At 47.1% G+C, this 17,253-nt stretch overlaps 1 protein-coding gene across 2 annotated transcripts in view; it reads right to left on the bottom strand.

The window, feature by feature from the left end:
- Positions 1 to 17,253, bottom strand: part of Srrm4 (serine/arginine repetitive matrix 4) — a 143,398-nt gene that overhangs the window by 13,151 nt on the left and 112,994 nt on the right. For both annotated transcript variants that reach the window (XM_021631766.2, XM_060382537.1), the window contains exons 6-8: positions 16,428 to 16,478; positions 13,140 to 13,232; positions 10,360 to 10,516 (exon numbers count right to left, since the gene is read on the bottom strand). In XM_021631766.2, the coding sequence (XP_021487441.1) occupies positions 10,360 to 10,516; positions 13,140 to 13,232; positions 16,428 to 16,478 (301 nt within the window). The remainder of the gene's footprint in view (positions 1 to 10,359; positions 10,517 to 13,139; positions 13,233 to 16,427; positions 16,479 to 17,253) is intronic.

Raw genomic sequence — 17,253 nt, 5'->3', positions numbered from 1 at the left:
AGGTTTGAGCTTGCAGGTTGGGGTTTGGTCCAGGGAAAGGATCATTGGATTTTTGACCTGGAATGAATGGTGGGTGACCAGTATATGAGAAAGCCAATCTTGCGGGGAAGGAAGCTGGCTGGGAGCTCAAGGGCAGGAGCCTGGGCATTCAGTGCTGTGTGGTGTCATGTGGCTTGCTCCCTGGGGCATCTAGACTGATTTTTTCCTCTTCTAAGTCTAAATTCAAAATTACTTTATTTTCCTGCTGTGTCATGGTTCCCTGTGAGCAAAGATTTTTTTAATATGAGTATCTCTAGTCTGGTGCATGCATGTAGAAGGGGACCTTGCCTTCTGTGCACACTCTGTCCCACAACCTGAATCCACAGGGATGTTTGCAGAGTGTCTCCACCTGGCCATGACTTACGCACATGTGCCTGACCTGACACATGTAGGATAACGCTCTTCATCACCGGGACATAGACATAAAATTCTGCTGGGATGTTGTCACTGGGCGAGTGTGCCAGGGTGCCCAAACATACGGGCCTCTCCCACTTGTTTAACAGCCCCATTCCTCCGATTGAGTCTCAGCTCACCAATTTGAGTTACAGCGCTCTTTACAAACCTCCTTCACCTACTTCATAAACCAACCCCGAGAACCCCGCACATCACTTCTCCATGCTTTCCCAAGTAGCCTCCCACAGTCCATGCTGACCAGCACTTCTTTTCAGTTCTGCTAACCCCCTGTCCCCCAGTGCACTGCCATTTTCAGGTAATTTACATATGGGGCTTCCTGGGGGGGACGAGAGGAAGGGATTAGTCTTCCTTTCTCTCCCACTTATCACCTTCTCTGATCACCTACACCAAGCCAGTAGACACTCTGTAATTGATTAGTTCAATATTTCAACCATCTACTTACTCCAGATAAAAATGTCTACTCAGTAAGGATAGGGACTTATTTGATCGTTGGTCTCTTTGCCCACTTGTTGAGGGCAGCAGCCATGGCAGGTGCAGTGTTTGTACACCAGGACCCTCTAGCTTAAGAACCCCAGCTCCTCCACAGTCTCTTGGGAGCTTCAGGGACTCAGTCTTTGGTAGAGGTGCCCGTGTGACCAGGCAATGATGGGCTCAGACAGTTACCAGCTTTAGGAAAACAAAAGTTTTTGAGAAAGAACTCATTTCTATCATAATAAAAACAGCATTATAAAAGTCCTGGGGTCTTGAAGCCAAATTAGGGCTGTATTATGAAGCCAGAGAGAAGCTTGAGGGCCAAGGATTAACTCTGGACCATGGCAGAGAAAGAGACTTCCCCCTTGGTGTTTCTCTCATTCTGATTCCTCTCTGACCCAGGGCAGCAGGCCACACACCTGGAGGCTCTGCCTGCACATTCCCACCAGCATGCTGTGCTCTGGATCTCAGTCTGGGATTTTCAGACTCACAGAGCTTTCCACAGGAGACAAGGTGCCATGGCCCTCTTCACTTTCTTTTGTTTGCTCTGCTACTTTGGAAGGTTGGGTTGAAAGAGATACAGAGCCTGGAAATTTATATACAGATGGCTGCCCGCTTCAACTATGGCTAAGTTCCTCAGGCTAAGGAAATATTTTAAGTCATCTCTTTGAGCCAGACAAGTCAAAACCACATATACCGGTCTCTGGACTGAAGCAGGCCAGCTCACGTCAGTATCAAGAGTTTGGTAGTAATGACTTAATGGTATTTCATATCTCACTTACTTCTTATGACATCACCAGCATCACCTACTGCCCCCATTGGGCACACAACTCACTTTATTTTTTTCTATTTAGAGAATATTGTGGCAGAGATAAAGGAGTCCTCTGAAGACATTTCAATTCTTTGTTCGTAGGAACATTGTCCTGTTTTATAAGTCTTGATGAACTCCGTCTACACTTTCAAGTAGGAGGACTATTTTAATAAACCTGCCATTGGAGAAATCTGTGTCCTTTAAAACCTCCCTAGCCTCAGACTCCACCTTCTTCAGAGCATTCAGTTCACTCTAGAAGAAGACGGGTGAAATCACAGTGAGAGGAGCCAAAGGCAGAGTGAGTTCTGGGAGTGGGGGCAGGTAGAATTAAGTTGTGATGGGTGACAGTGGGGGCACCTGTCTTCTCGCCTCTGTCCTTTCGTCTCTGACCATCTCCTTCATAACCAGATAGTCCACGCAGCACACAAGATACAAGCAGTCCCCACTCAACATGGCCATGATTGGATGTCTCCCATTTGTTCCTGGTTGACACATAGTTAATAATGCCCTTGAAATCCATGAAGAGGTCTTCATCTGACAGGGATCTTTATGTATGCAGTGACTCTCTGATCACGTGTAACTGGCTATGCAATGGCCACCAAGTCTCTTACAGATTCATCACCATCCAGTGATAATGGCCTCATATATGCCCAGGATCCCCAGAACCCTCACACTAAGGTTCTCTTCTTTGGCCTGCCATCACCTCTTCCTCCATCTCAACCTTAGTTCTCCCTGTTCTATCTTCACAAAAGCTGATCTGTGGTGAACAGCAAAAGAACAAAAAACAAAACAAGAAACTGAGCCTAAGAGTTGTTCAGTTGCCAAGTAAGACAGTCTAATCTAACCTGGACCCCAGAAATTGAGACAAGAATTTGAGGGCTTATGCTCTGAGAGAGAAAGGAATTCCTTGCAGTGAAGCAGGTGAATGAGAGCCAAATGAGAGGGAGCCTTGTCGACACGCAGTGGGCAGTGGGGCTTGAGTGCAAGTCAGACTTTGGGAATTTGTGTAGAAAATGAATTTCAGATTTAACATCAATCCAAGAGGGAGAGCATTGGGTGCGTAAGCACCAACCATTCAAGACTCATGAGAAAGATCTTCTTTAAGGGGTGCTAATTCCCTTCTGTGTTCAGACTGTCACATAGGCAGGCAAAGTGGGCTTTGGCAACCAGAGGATACCATCTGGAAGCTGGCAGTCAGCTGTGCACCCTGAATCAGAGAGAACGAGGAGATACGTACCAAGTGTTTGCTTTAATACATCAGGTTGATCAGGGGAAAGTGTCAAGCCAAATTGTGCTGTGTCACAGCGAGGCTCTCTTTAGCCCATTTAGTGTGTTTGGAAATAAAATATGGACGAACTTCCAGAATGTGCTGGGCAGCGAAGGTTCACACAACAACCCCACTTCTGGTTTTTATTGGACAGTTCGATCCGGGCCTGTATTTTGGGGATGTTCAGCTTGAGCTATCGGGCCCTTGAGCTATTCCAGACCTTCTTCTCTGCAAGCCCAATGAGACCCTAGTCCCTTCAGGAGAAAAACGAACAGTACACCTGGCATGTTTCTTTTCTTCCCTTGAGAGCTATGAAATGCATCTTGCTTCTTTGCCACCTCAGGCCTTTAAAACCTTGTTGGACAGTTGTCAATAAAAGGAACCAGGAGACCAGAGCGATTAAGCCACAGTCAGATTCTGTAGTGGCTCTGGGTCATACGAGGTAACCTCAGCTATTCATTTATTGCTATTACTTGTGTATATGTACATGCTCGTAGAAGTCAGAGGTCAGCATTGGGGGTCTTCCTCAATCAATCACCCTCCACCTTAATTTTGAGGCATGTCTCTCACTGAACTGAGAGTTCATCAGTTTGGCTACACTGACCAGCAGAGCCCTAGGAATCTTCTTGTCTCTACTTCCCCAGTGCTGGGGTTCAGGCAGGTTCCATAGCACCCAGCTTTTCATGTAGGCACTGGTTATCAAACTCAGGACCAGCCAGGCACTTCACCAACTGAACCACCTCCACAGCCCGTATTTGTTTTCACCATTACTGCTTTTTGTGAATTCATGGCCACTGCAGGGAGAGGCTAATAAATGTTTTCCCTTTATTCTTCCATCACTCCCTCAAACATAAACCTTCCAAATTATTTTCTCTTTCAGTTTAGAACTCATGGGCTTGCCTCATCTTTTTGTTCCTTAGTACACCCAGTGTTAACGCTCAGGCTTTTCTAATAATTAATTAAATCCCCTCACCAGAAGCTCCAGTTTCCCGCATTTCTCTGGGAATCTCTCAGCCCTCCAGGGGAGCCGGCACAGTTATTTATTGTTTTTGTTTCAAATCATTATTTAATCAAGAATGGAGAGGGGGAAAGGCAACCTCTCACTTACACTTCAAAATTTAATTTCAGCTGAATTTCGAGATCAAGAGGCAGCTCGGTCTAATAGGTTACAAAAATACAATCAAGAAGAGAATTTCAATTAAACTGAACAAGTCCATTTACGGGGCTTCAAATGGCCCCGTGGAGAGCGGCAGCCATAAATTTCTTTTTGCTTCTCTGCCATATGGGGAGCTGGGGAATCTCACATGCTACAGGGCAGAGCGTGCAGCTAGGCGACCCTGCGAGTTCCTTAAGAAAACAATCCCTTTGTTTCTCTAAGACAGCAGGGTTGTTTTCCTGGCTGGCATTCCTCTTTCCTTGACACTAATTAGGAAGACGGCAAAAGAATGGATTCCTTGACCTGCTGAAGTTCATGTGGGAAGCAGGGGAGGTGAAGAGGAGGGAGGGTGGGGAGAGATTGATTTTCTGGGGATCAAGAGCAGACAGAGTTCCTAGGACTCAGGCACCCCAGCATGTGCACTCCATCTGACGCTGGGTTGGGGAGGTAGCTGCCCTTCTTACTCTTTCCCTTACAGGAGGACCCTGAAAGAAAATGACAGCTTCCCCCTTTCTCAGAAGCCTCGCTTCTATCCGCTTTAAAAATCCTCCATATAAACTTTGTTAGACATTTCCCCCCTGACCCAGGTTGAAAGGGAAAAAAGTAAGATCAATACATGAGTTTTGTATCCAGGTAAATTCCATTCAATTTAAAGATGCATCTTTTTTTTTTTTTCCCTCCCAAGATGATGTGTTTTCTACCTCTTCTGGTGGTGATATGTCTCTTGGATGAAAAAAAAAAAAAGATGGTTGTTTCTTCTTTCCTTACTCGGCAAAGGTAAATGTTGACCATGCTATGTCATTTCTCATCCCTGAGTCCCCAAATGTCACCTCCCTGTTCTGGACTGTGTCTCCTCTCCACTGCAGTGAAGAGCTTGGGTACTAAGCTCCCAGGGAAAGAGCAAGGCAGGCCCATGGGAATGAGCCTGAGTGGAGGGGTCCATGGGTCAGAGCCTGCCATGGCCAGTCCTTAGCCTCCCCTTCTGTCTATAGAATGAGAGGCATATGTCCATCCTGTCTTTCCCCACAGGCTGCTGTCAAGTGCACTGGTGGATTCTGAGGCCAGAGGTCATTTCTGGGTTTATTGAAAGTAAATCTTTAAAAAGCTTCTGTGGTAATAAATCATGTTAGCAGCTACTACACGTGTGATGTCAGATTTCCAGCCCCAAAGTGAATTTTCACACAGCAGATATCCAGTGCATGGCAGAATTACATTCTTCTTCTCCTCCTCCTCCTTCTTCCTCTTCCTGTTCTCCTCTCCCTCCTCATTATTATTATTGTATGCATTTTTGTACACATGTTCATGTTCATGTGTGTGGCCATGCATGTGGAGGCCAGAAGTCAGTGTCAGGTGCTTTCCACAACCATCTCCACCTCAGTCATCAATCTGCACTCTAATAACTGATTGATTCATTAACTGTTTTAGGTAGGGTCTCTCAATGAGCCTGGAGGTCAGCAGTTCAACTAGACTGTCTGACAAGGAGCCGCAGCGATTCTCTTTTCTCTTGCCCCCTGTTCTAGGGTCACTGGCACACACCATTGTGTCTGACTCTAACGCAGGTGCTGAGGATCAAAACCTAGGTTTGGGATAACTCACCGAGCCACTGCTTCTGCTCTTAATGCATAGCTTAATGTCTCACACCGTCATCATATTACCATGTAACTAGGTTAAGGTAATTATCACAAAGTACAGATGATGGTATTTACATGTACGAGCACATGTCTGTTCTGATCAGGCTCTCTGGCTTCAAATCTGGGCTTCTACATTGAGTAGCTGCCTTTTGTCTGATCTTTCTAGGCCACAGTGTCCTTATTCTAGAGTGGACGTGTTGTGTCTTTTGAAGAGCTATAATAAAAACACAAGGCAGTGACTTGTGTAAACCACCTATGCTAGCACCTAGCACATGGCAGGTGCTTAGAGAATGTTAGTTCCTGGTGTCTTCCAGGATGTCACAGAGAGAGGAGGTCAGGGACTCCAGAACTCAGATCTGCTCCAAAGCCCGCATTTTAATCACAAACACATTTTCCTTTCTCAGCTTACAAATTTCATGGAGCTATCTTTGACACACTCCACATTCTCTCTTGGTCTGTTTGCATATGTGTAACACATGAGTGGCACATAAGTGATATATGACTGATCTTGGCCCTGATTATATATAGTACAAGGAGTCGGGAAGAGGAGGCTTGGTCTTCTTGGTTCTGATTCAGTCCTTTTTCTAGATCCCCTCTGCAGTTACGAAAGGCTTGATGGGGAATGTCCATCAGAAATAGAAAGGCCTCCACTAAGCACTTGTGGTTACAAGGATCCCTGCTGCCCTATGGGGCTGCCAGCATCCCTGATGTCCTGTCCACCCTCTGATGATGTCACAGTAAGCTTCTAATGCACAGTCTTTAGTTTTTGCCAGCTCTCTTCCCTCCAAATCATGTTACCTTCATAGGTCATTGTGCTCCCAGAGCCTCACTTTCCTCATCTGGGAAATGGGGATAATAATAATGCATACCCATAGGAAATGAGGGGAAGATAACTACGCAAATTATGTAGTGGTATCTGCCCTATAATATTCCATTTCCTTCTATACATGAATCATTTCAAATTGATAAGCTCTTATCCATCCTTTGGTTCCCAGCTCAAATATCCTCTTACCATAAATCCCTCTCAGACATCAAGACAGAAGTGTCTGATGCCTCTATGTCATATTGTGCTTGCTCCCACCACGGCTGTGAGTGATACTCTGAACAGTCACCAACTGCTTGAGTGTTAAGTAATATCCCTTAAAGGTTGGTGCTAAAAGGGATTAGCTATTACGTTGTAGTGATCCTGAAGGTGTCAGGGGAGGGATAACTGGCTGACTGGGGCTGGGATGAGGCGGCAAAGCAGCCTATTTACCAATCTGTGTGCAATCATTTGACAGTTTTAACAAGCATAGGCAGGACGGGTGCCCATATCCATGATCCTGCTCTGACTGCTGGTTCCTCAAGACGCTCAGTGGCCAACCTTTAACCAAACAGGATCCAGTTCAGAATCAAGGCTTTCATTTGCATAACCATATATGCAAAGCACCTCCTTTGATGTCATGCACCTACTCTTGACTGTTTTCAAAAGAGCTCTGTGTATGGAACATTGGGACATGGGGCACAGGAGGCTCAGTGCTCAGGTCTCCTTTTTATCTCTAATATCTGTGTCTTGTCTTAGAATCCCATCTCAAACCTTACTCCCAATCTTCAGTTTTCATTTTCATTGCCTAAATCCTGCTCATATTTAGTTTTCTGGGTCTTCATCCCATTCTCTACCTGGCCCAAGCCTAATGCCCTTTCCTGTCAGCCAGCTTTCTGCTCACCTCATTGTCTGTTGTCACACATGACCTTTTCCTGTTGTCACCTCACCTGTTTTTTCCCTTCTTAGCAGGCACAGATTTTCTTCCCTGTTCATCAGCTGTCCAGAGCAAAATCTAACCCTAATCCTGTTTAGATGCTCAGTAGATATGGGTAGACTTGAAGGAATATTTAATAAGTGATTCAGTGCAAATGGCTCTGCTAGACTACCTAGTGGAGAAGAAGCTTGTGGCTGGTGCTCTTGGGAAATCTGTGATGTACCTGGAATTTTCTCTCATTTCTGCCTTGGTAATGGAGAAGATGAAAGAGCGCCAAGCACAGAGGGAACATGAAAACACAGAATAAGATTTTGGAGTGTATTTAATATTTCCAGGAGCCAGACAACCTTAACTGGGGTGAGTGTAGCCATATTGGATCTAGACACTATTTACAATGGAAAGAAAACCCCACAGGACGCTTACCCTAGTTTACCCATTGGCTTACCTAAGCTGGGAAGTATACTTTAGTTATTACTATGACCTCTGTTATTGCTTCTCCTTCCCCTGCTGTACTGATGGTACCACCAGCAAGCATTTGCTGTATAGCATTTGCCACACACCAACTACATTCTAAAATGTGTACTCATAGCTAGCCATGGTGACCTCACAACAATCTTATGAAGTAGGCCTCACTAGTTTTTCAGAACTTAAGAAAATAGAGACACAAAGACGTAATATGAGTACTTCAAGGTTGCACGGCAGGGATCTAGAATGTCATCCAAGTTTGTCTCTAGACCAAGCACTGGGATCAATGATTATCTTTTGAAGAAGAGACTGTATGTATGTATGTATTCATGCAGTATATATGTATTGTCTATCTATATGTCTATTTTTTTTTACAGTTAAAGAACTTTGAGCTTATAGAGGATTTGGTTGCACAATCATAACTCCTCATGTTTGTTTGTTTTTTAAACAACCCCATCTTGCCAAAGCCATCATTACCCTCTTATGCATCTCCATTTTTATTCTTGATAACCAAGGCAGCTGGAAAGAGGTGAGCTCTTAAGGCCTCTTCCTTGCATATAATGACGAGGCCTGGCTTTTGGTTCTTCTGACAGGGGTTGGGCCCCTGGGGGACATGGAGGCTTCTGGGGGTCATGGAGTATTATGTCTCACAGGCACCAAGAGCCTGTGTTTCTAGCAAAGAAACTGTCAAGAGCCAGTCTGGCCAGTCTGGCCAGTCTGGTAACATCACTGGTAAGCAAGAAAAGCCAGATGCAAATTTTGGCTGTGTCTTCACACATGTGTGCTTCTTAGAAACCATTCCAGGCAGGTGAGAAAGTTTAAGTCAGATGTTGCCCTGGCACATTGTATCTAAGGTCAGTTGGGGCTTCTAGATAGGCTACCAGAGGCATGAGTACACAGAGACCTGGCAGCCATATTTCAATCAGGAACATTCTTCTGTCTTTTACTGCTTTACCATTCAAGTTTATGTATTCTTTTTCCACATGTGAAGTGATTACATCTATTTCCCAGCTGAGGAAGCTGAAGCTTGTAGAGGTGGGTGGGTTAATTGATTACTCAAGACTTGAACCCTGGCCTCTGTAGTCTTTGCAGCCCAGGAGATTTAGGACATTTAGAGATAAGAGAATTCAGGTGGGGGCTTGACACCTGCCTGTTCTCGGTAGTCACAGACATCCTAAGAGGCACTTAGGCAGAGTACTGCCAGACATGCGGAAGACTGAGTAAGATTAGACCCTGGTGACACACGGTGCCTTGATGTGAAGCAGACTTTTCCAGAATGTACTGGAAATACCTATTACATCAACCAGCCCACAGAGTTGGTTCTTCTCACCTCCCCCAGCTGATCTTCCCACAGGCACTCCTAAACTCCTCCTTGCTCCCACCTCACTCTTTCTAAGGGGAACATCTCCTTGCATATTCAAGTTCTCATGTGTCGAAAAGACAGGCCCCCTTCAGGGCTGCTGGCTACCATCTTTGTGATATGTCAAGGCCGACTCTCATCCTGTTTATCTTTAGGTCCCCTCAGAGTCCACAAAGCACCTTCTCAAATACTTCCTTTTACGGAATAGTTCCAACCACCTCAAATGTAAGAAAGCCTCAAGTTTACTTAGTGAGAAAACTGAGGTGATACATCTTGCCCAAGGCCACATGCAGCTAGGTCTTAAGTTCAGATCCACTCCACACCAAAGTGTTTGAGGTCACACCAGTTACTTCTCTTGACTTGAGGGAGGCTTTTATATTTTTATTCATTGCTGGCTCACTAAGTTGAATTTACCATTGTCTCACTCTGTGACTTTGCCCCAGATCCCAACTTCCCCAAATGTTGATGTTTCTGCCTCATTTGTGGGAGGGATAAATGACAGCAGTTCAACCCTCAACACCTGAGACTCTGTGTGTGTGAACACATAAAAAGACACAGGTCAAGTGCTACAAGCTCAAATTAACAGGAGGAATCAGATTCCAGCTGTCAACCAATGCTGCCAGCCAGCTGACAGAGATGCAGACTTTAAATAAAAGCCAGAAGTGTCCTTCCCACTTCAAAGGCCCCTTTCTTCTGCCCAATCCTATGAAAACTGTATGCATCTCACACATGTCACCTGGAGGCCAGTATCTGTGTTTCAACACCAACCTCTGAAATATGAACCTAGGTATTTTAGTTTTTTCTTCCTCTGCCTCCCAAGTCCCCAAGCCAAGTGCTGTCATAGGCTGGTGAATAAATAATTGGTTAGTCAATAATGAGATCTGGAGCCAGTGGGAAATTTTATCCAAAACTGAATTAAAAGGCATCATATACTTCCTGAACTTAGACCTCCACCTCCCACAAACGTCATGACAAGGCTGGCGGAGGGGCTGTGCGGAATACTTACTACACCCCTGGCTGACAGGAAGCCGAGCCTCTGGAGGGGCTGGCTGGGCAGGTGGCTGGACCGGGCCTCCGGGCTGACCTTGCAGTAGTTCTTGGAGCAGCGGCGGGAGTGTGTTCGGCGGGATTTCCGCCCTTCCTCAGGAGACCGACCTCGGTGCCTGGGGATCAGAAAGAGCTACCTGAAGACCTTTTAAGGCGAGCATGGAGGAGAGATGGCTAGGCAACCAACATGTCATCTGAGAGTGACAGGGTATGCTTCTGTATGTTTGTATGATTTTTGTCCCTGGGTACGTCTCTGTGTGTAAGAATGCTGGGTTGTGTGTATGCAAGTTCCCATTCCCTTCATTACTCATCCATTCATCTATCAATTCATCCATACATGCACCCACTGACCCATCTCTCATCCATTCATCCACCAGTCCACCCCACCCACCATCCACCCATCCTTTCATCCATATCCATACCCATATCCATCCATCTATTATCTATTCCTCTATCTACCATCAATCCATTTGTCCACCCCTCCACCGCTTACCCACTACTCACCCATTCATCATCCATCTCGACATCTACCCATCCAATAATTCATCTATATACCCACCATCCATCTATTCATCATTTCATTTATCTGTTTATCCATCCATTTACCATCCATCCATCCCCCTCCTATCTATTCAGCAACTTTCTTGTTCATTTAAAAAATTTATGAATATGATCACGATGACAAAAGAGATCCCTTGTTTGATCTGGTTTAATATCCTTCATGTGCTTGTGATTCTATATGTTTGGGCATGACTATATATGTTTGTATGCATACCCATGTGTCTTTGTGTATGTGACTTTACCATTTATGAAGCAGAACCATTCTATTAAGTATCACCCAAAATACTGAGGGAAACATGCCTGATGAAAATGACAGACACCTTGTATAAGCAAGATCTGCCTGTCTTGTCTGCTGTGGAGACCAGGGGTTCGTCTGACCCCTTAAATTATACACACCTGGACTCTCTGAGTTACAGCTGTAAACCATATGAATTTGAAGTCACCTGAAAACCCCTCGCACTCCTTCCTGCATCTGAGGACACAGATGGGGCTGGTGTTACTTTCCCATCTTACAGATGAGGTAGCTGAGTTTCAGAGATGCTTAGGCTCTTGGAGCCTGAGGTCACATGGCTTAAAAGTAGCCAAAGCTGGGCAGGATTTTTCATCTGTAAGAACTGTCTCCTCTATTTCTAGCTCCGAATGATCTCTCTGCTCTGGATCTTCCAGATCATTCTCCTGAGTATGTGACCCACATAACCAGCTCTTGGTCTGCCCTCAGGCTTTCAGAAGGTGCTTCAACACAAGTGGCTCAAGGAAGCTCAGGTGAACACAAGACAGCAGGAGGCACAGGGCTGGAACTTGTCATGTCAGCCATTTCTCTGGGACCCCACATAATTCTTGGAGAGCTGGTGGACCCAGAGGCCGAGGTTCTGCTCAGACACACAAAGCTGGGATCCCGACTCTAACCGGTGTCACTGTGAACTTGTCATTGAGCATTGGGATGAGTGGCAGGTGATGTAGGGAGCACAAAGTGACAGAAGCAATACTCTGGGTTGGGTGTTGTTAGAAAGCGGGGCAGGGGAGGGTTGTGATAGCCTTGAATGAGAGCTGACTAGACTGAGGCTAAGTCTGTGATCGCCAAGGAAGCAACCTCCACTCACACTCACTGGAGTAGAGGTACCTGGTGGTTTGTGTGTTAGAGACAAATTCTCCTATCTGGGCTCTGCCTTGCACATCAAGGGGTCTTGCTTACGTCTTGGTTAATCAGAGTACTGTGTGGCTTCACCTGGTGGTCCCATTGGCAGAAACACAGAGGTCAGCTTAGGTGGGGACATGTCAGGGCCTTGGTCTCAGGGTTTCTCACACATGCTCTGTTTTCATATCCCCTGGGATAGTTTGCAGTCTGTCTGGCTCAGGGTGACTAGAGGCTGGAAATCGGGTACTTGGAATCTTTTAAAAACAATTCTGAGGATATCACAAAGTGCGGAATATATAGAAAATCACGTCACACCCACAGCATGACAGGGCCACAGAGAAAGAGCTTGAAACCAGCCCAGAGATAAACAAACAAAACCTGGCACAAAGGTAAATATTTCTCCTCCTCCCTTCCTCTTCTTCCTCCTCCACCTCATTTTCTCCTCCTTGTCTTCATCCTCGTCCCACACCTCTACTTCCTTCTCTTTGGTCTCCAGCCATCTTTCTCCCATTGAAATAAGGCAAGCCCTGCCTGAGAACTTCCAGGCCCCAGGTGTCAAGAATGAGCACTTGGACAAAAAGAGAAAAGCTCTTGACCTTGGGAGCTGTCTTTGGTCTTCCTGATACATATCAATAATTCCAAATTTTGTGAATGTTCCCATCCACAAAACCACTCTCTTCCTCATCCACAAGAGCACTCCACTCACGTCATTCTCAGACGGGGACACTTTGTGCTGTGTGTCCTTTCAGAGGTGGCTCAGCTTCTCTGTTCTGAGAATGGAAAGTCTAGAGCCAACTTCCTGGTTTTAACACTAGCTGTGTCACTCAGTTGCTAAGTATTGAGTTCTTTAAAGGCCTCAGTTTCCTCATCTCCTGAATGACCTCCAGGGACTGCAGAGCGGGTCACATGAGTCGGCTGTGCTGTGGAGTGGTGGTGGTACTATTGAGCCCCTTCTGCCTGCTGACAGAAAGTGGGGGCAGCTCCGGCCCTGGGAGAGCCACTCAGTGCAGGACAGAACCTAAGTCAAACATTGTCAAAATTACCTGCTCTCGCAGCTGGAGGAGCGCAGTTCCGAGCTCCGGGACCTTGAGGGGCATCGGTGATGTCTATGCCGATGAGACTTCCGGCTTCGAGATCTTGGGGGAGGGAGGGAGAGAAGGGAGGGAGAGAGGGAGGGAGAGGCGGCGGGGGGGGGGGAGGGAGACACTGATTTTGATCTTGTGATTCACCAATCCCACTTATATACCCAATACTGTAGGTTTGCTCTCTAAGGGACGCGTCCCCCGGCTTCACCGCTTCAGCTTCCTACTGCCATCTTAGGGGGTCTCTGCCCAACTGCCTGAGCACAGGGAAGCAAAAAGGGGCCCTTATTGGGAGTGTGGGTGACGGTTAACATGAGACTTGTCCTAGTGCTAGAAGCAATCCTGGTACAAAACCACAGCCCAGGCAGCAAGGCAAGCCTCCCGAGGTCAGGGTCTGCATTTCATTCCCTTTCAGCATCCAGCCAGGTTCTAGCAAAATACTGCTCTAAGGCCTGCTGGGCTGAGGGAAGGGTCTGCTGCGCTTCCAGCCCTTCACCTGCCCGACCCTCTGATGTTTCAAGCACACGGAGAAACAAGAGCAGACCCTTTAATGTAAAATAACCCTGTCTTAACGAGACAGCCCTTTAAAACAAAAAGGTAACCTTTGACACATACAAAAAAAAAAAAAAAACACAGGGTCTACTGGGCCTTTCAGCTGCCAGTCTGTGACCCTGGATGCAGGACATGAACTCCGGATCCTTAGCATGGAGTCAGGAGTCTGCTAACACACACTGCAACCAGCACCGCCCATGGCTACGGCCCCACCATTCTCGCCAGCGTCACCCTGCCTCTCTTCAGCTGCTCCCTAGAACGGGTCCCAATCTGACTGGGGATAAATGAGGAAAGTCAGGTGCTGTGGCTCGCACTTGAATCCCAGTGCTTGGGAAGCGGAGGCAGGAGAATCACTGAATTTGAGGCTTCCTTGAGCTGCATAGTTCAAGGTTGGCCTGGGAGGCACAGTAAGACCCTCTATAAAATGATAAAAACAGCACAAAATGACGGATGTGTGGAATGCTGGTGTGGTAGGGATCTGCCTGTTTATCTCAGTTTATCTAAAGGAATTGATTTAATCAATTCCCTGATGAAAACCTCCTCCCTGCCTTTAGGCTCTGTCCAGACTCTGGTATTGAAGCCCAGACTCCTTTAGGAAGCTGGTCCTGCCTGGCTGTCCATCTGGCTTAGCTATCCAACATCTTTTGCTCTGACCCACCAGACTCAAGCAACAATGGATAGGTAACTCAGCTTGTTTTCTGCCTCCAGAGACCTTTTGGAGGAAGATGGCAATGACCTCAGGCCCCTCGTATCTAACACATCCTTCAGGCCCAATTGCATCCTAATCGTTTTCCTCCTACAGATTCTGCTGTTCTTCACAACGGATGAAGGTGAGTCCTCTCTCTATTCCAATGCTATAGTGAAGAAATTGAGGCCAGAGAGTTGATACTATGCCTTCCGTGCTGCCTGGGATGCCCTTCTTCAGGGAGCCACCCTTGCCATCAAGCCCCATTTTTCCTACTGGTGCCCTCACTCTGTTCCAAGCTCCTATCCTCCACTACTCTCTTGTACCATCTCATGTGCCCACTGCCACGCGCTGGGGCCTCACTAAGGCAAAGGTGATGAAAGGAATAACTCCTGCTTATCCAACTCTTGGTCAGCTTGGGAAGAACAACCATTGCTTCCTGGAAGGCCATGGATTCTTGCTCTCTGGCCTGACTCAAGGGCTTTGTCCGCTTTCCGATGATGAACTGCCAGGACTTGTCCAGCTTTTCCTGCTGGAGAGGGTGACCACCTCAATGCCATCATCAATCCTCCTAGTGTTCTTGAGGCTGTCAGGCCCAAGGCCACTGGTCTCTGTGAACATACAGTGTGCGCTGAGAGTGAAAACTCTTTGGTCACAACACACTCCGGCATCATCCTGCTTCTTCATCCTCACAGTGGCATGACAATAGGACCCACTTCAGGGGATTGTAGAGGGAGTCACTCTGTTAGTAACGATTCTCTCGATGATGTAATTTAAACTAATTGGCTAAAGAGGAAGTCTTCCCTGATCTCACTGGATCCCTCCTTCCTTTTGGAGTGTGTACTTCGTGTCTTTTCGGCACTGACTGAAATGCCCTCCTCTGTGCTGACCTTGAATAAAGGCACCCTTTGAGGCAGCCACGCTGAGCGCCCTCCCTCTGTGCCCTGCCTCTTCTTTTCCCTCCTCAAAAGCTGGTCTCCTTTCATTCTCCTGTCTTTGATCCTCCCTTTACATGCTTCTTGGCGGGAGATAAAATATTAGTTGATTGGAAAACACATTGCACTAACGTTTACAGGGTATAAAGTAGGTGGGTTGTAACCAAATTTACTTTTAATTTGATGGGGAACTGAACTCCACAGGCAGCACTGGCTGATTTGAATTTCTACTACCAGCTATAAACTGTGAAACAGCTGGGCCCGAGACTCAGGACTCCTGGGGAGTACTGTACTGTAAGCCAGAGTATGTAAACCAGAAGTCAGAATATGCATGTAGGTGTTTGTCACACACACACACACACACACACGCACGCACGCACACGCACACATGTCATCACCTCCCATAATCCATGCAAACCCTACAGACATGCGCATAGGTAAAGACTGCTACACACCCCCTACCCAGGATGCACAGGCACACAGTGTTCCTAGAGAGGCACAGGCAGAGCGGACAGGACTCATACACACGGGCTCACAGTGTGCCATGTGTGAGTGCTGCTTGCCGCTACGCTCACACATGCAGGTGCACAAATGCGCTCGTGTGAACACAGCTAGATCCCATGCACACATGCGATGTGCGCCCATGTTACGTGCACTGTGCAAGATCGTGTGCACAGATGTCTGCAGGGTATAAAAGTGTGTAGACGTTTATAAATGAAGTGTGCGCTACACTTATAGACACTACATACAGATCTATGCATGGCATACATACACGTTTCGCATATAATGAGCACGTCAGGCACGAACACACGTACTGTGCACCGAAAGCACGCCTGCGCACACCTGCGTATCACATACAGTCTGTGTATTCATGCGTACCCCCATCCTCGCTTTCAAGTGAACACTAGGCCCTCGCTGGAGCCTCCTCCTTTTCTTCCTTCCTCCCTCTCAGCCACGGCCCCTTCCCTCCTCTGTCCCTCTGTATTTCATGGCCAATGCTCCCAGCCGAGGAGAGGCTAGGCCTCCCCTCCCCTTCCTCAAGGTGCACAGTGTGCTCCGGGGCCTCTGTCTACTCACTGTTTTTTGTGCCTCTTCTCTTCCCGTCGTTTGCCTTTAGGGCTACAGGAGCTAAATGAGAAACGGGCCAGTTAATTGAAAGATGAAAGCAAAGCACCCAGGGGAAGTTCAAGCTTTAACGCAGGCAGGTTGTTCAAGCGCCAAGGACTTTACGTCAGACCAGGGATCCTGGCTCACGCCGCTGTGCTGAGAACAGGGTGCCGGCCGAGGAGGGCAAGCTCGCTCTGCTAGGCCAGTAACTGCAATGGCAATAATGAGGGTCACGGTAGCAACACCTGCCTGCTGTGGCCTTAGTACACACTAGGCACCATGCTAAACAGTCTGCGTGAAAGACCTATTGAACTCTATTGTCCCTGCCACCTACAGGTGGAGCACAGCTTGTAAAAAGCCCATTTTAGAGACAGAAATGAAACCTCTGATGGGCTAAGGTGCTTGGGCAGGGTCACACAGCTGAGCTGGGGAGTGGCCAGCACTGTGGTCTGCTGTGACTGCTGGCCAGTCTGTTTGCAAGGGAATAAAATAGCCACAGAGACAGACAAAGCCAGATCAGGTTTGGCAGGTTATGAAACATCCTGCCCACGAATATTCAAGTACCAGAGGCTAGGGTATAGGCAGAATGAGCCACCATGACCCGGGGTCCCAGTGCAGACAAGCAGAAGTCTGAGAAATTGAGCCTGCTCGCTTAAGCCAGACTGGTTTCACGAGTTCACCAAAACCCATCGCTGTCTTCTGAGGTCCTGGACATTAATTTCATCTAGTGACACCACACCAAGTTGGAGTCCTGCCTCTGCTGCTCGGCTGAGTGACATCAGACAAGTGACTTGAC

The sequence above is a fragment of the Meriones unguiculatus genome, chromosome 4 (assembly GCF_030254825.1).
Source record: "Meriones unguiculatus strain TT.TT164.6M chromosome 4, Bangor_MerUng_6.1, whole genome shotgun sequence".
Classification (NCBI taxonomy): domain Eukaryota; kingdom Metazoa; phylum Chordata; class Mammalia; order Rodentia; family Muridae; genus Meriones; species Meriones unguiculatus.
Note: the sequence above shows the minus strand (reverse complement) of the source record. Positions and strands in the feature narration are given on the sequence as shown.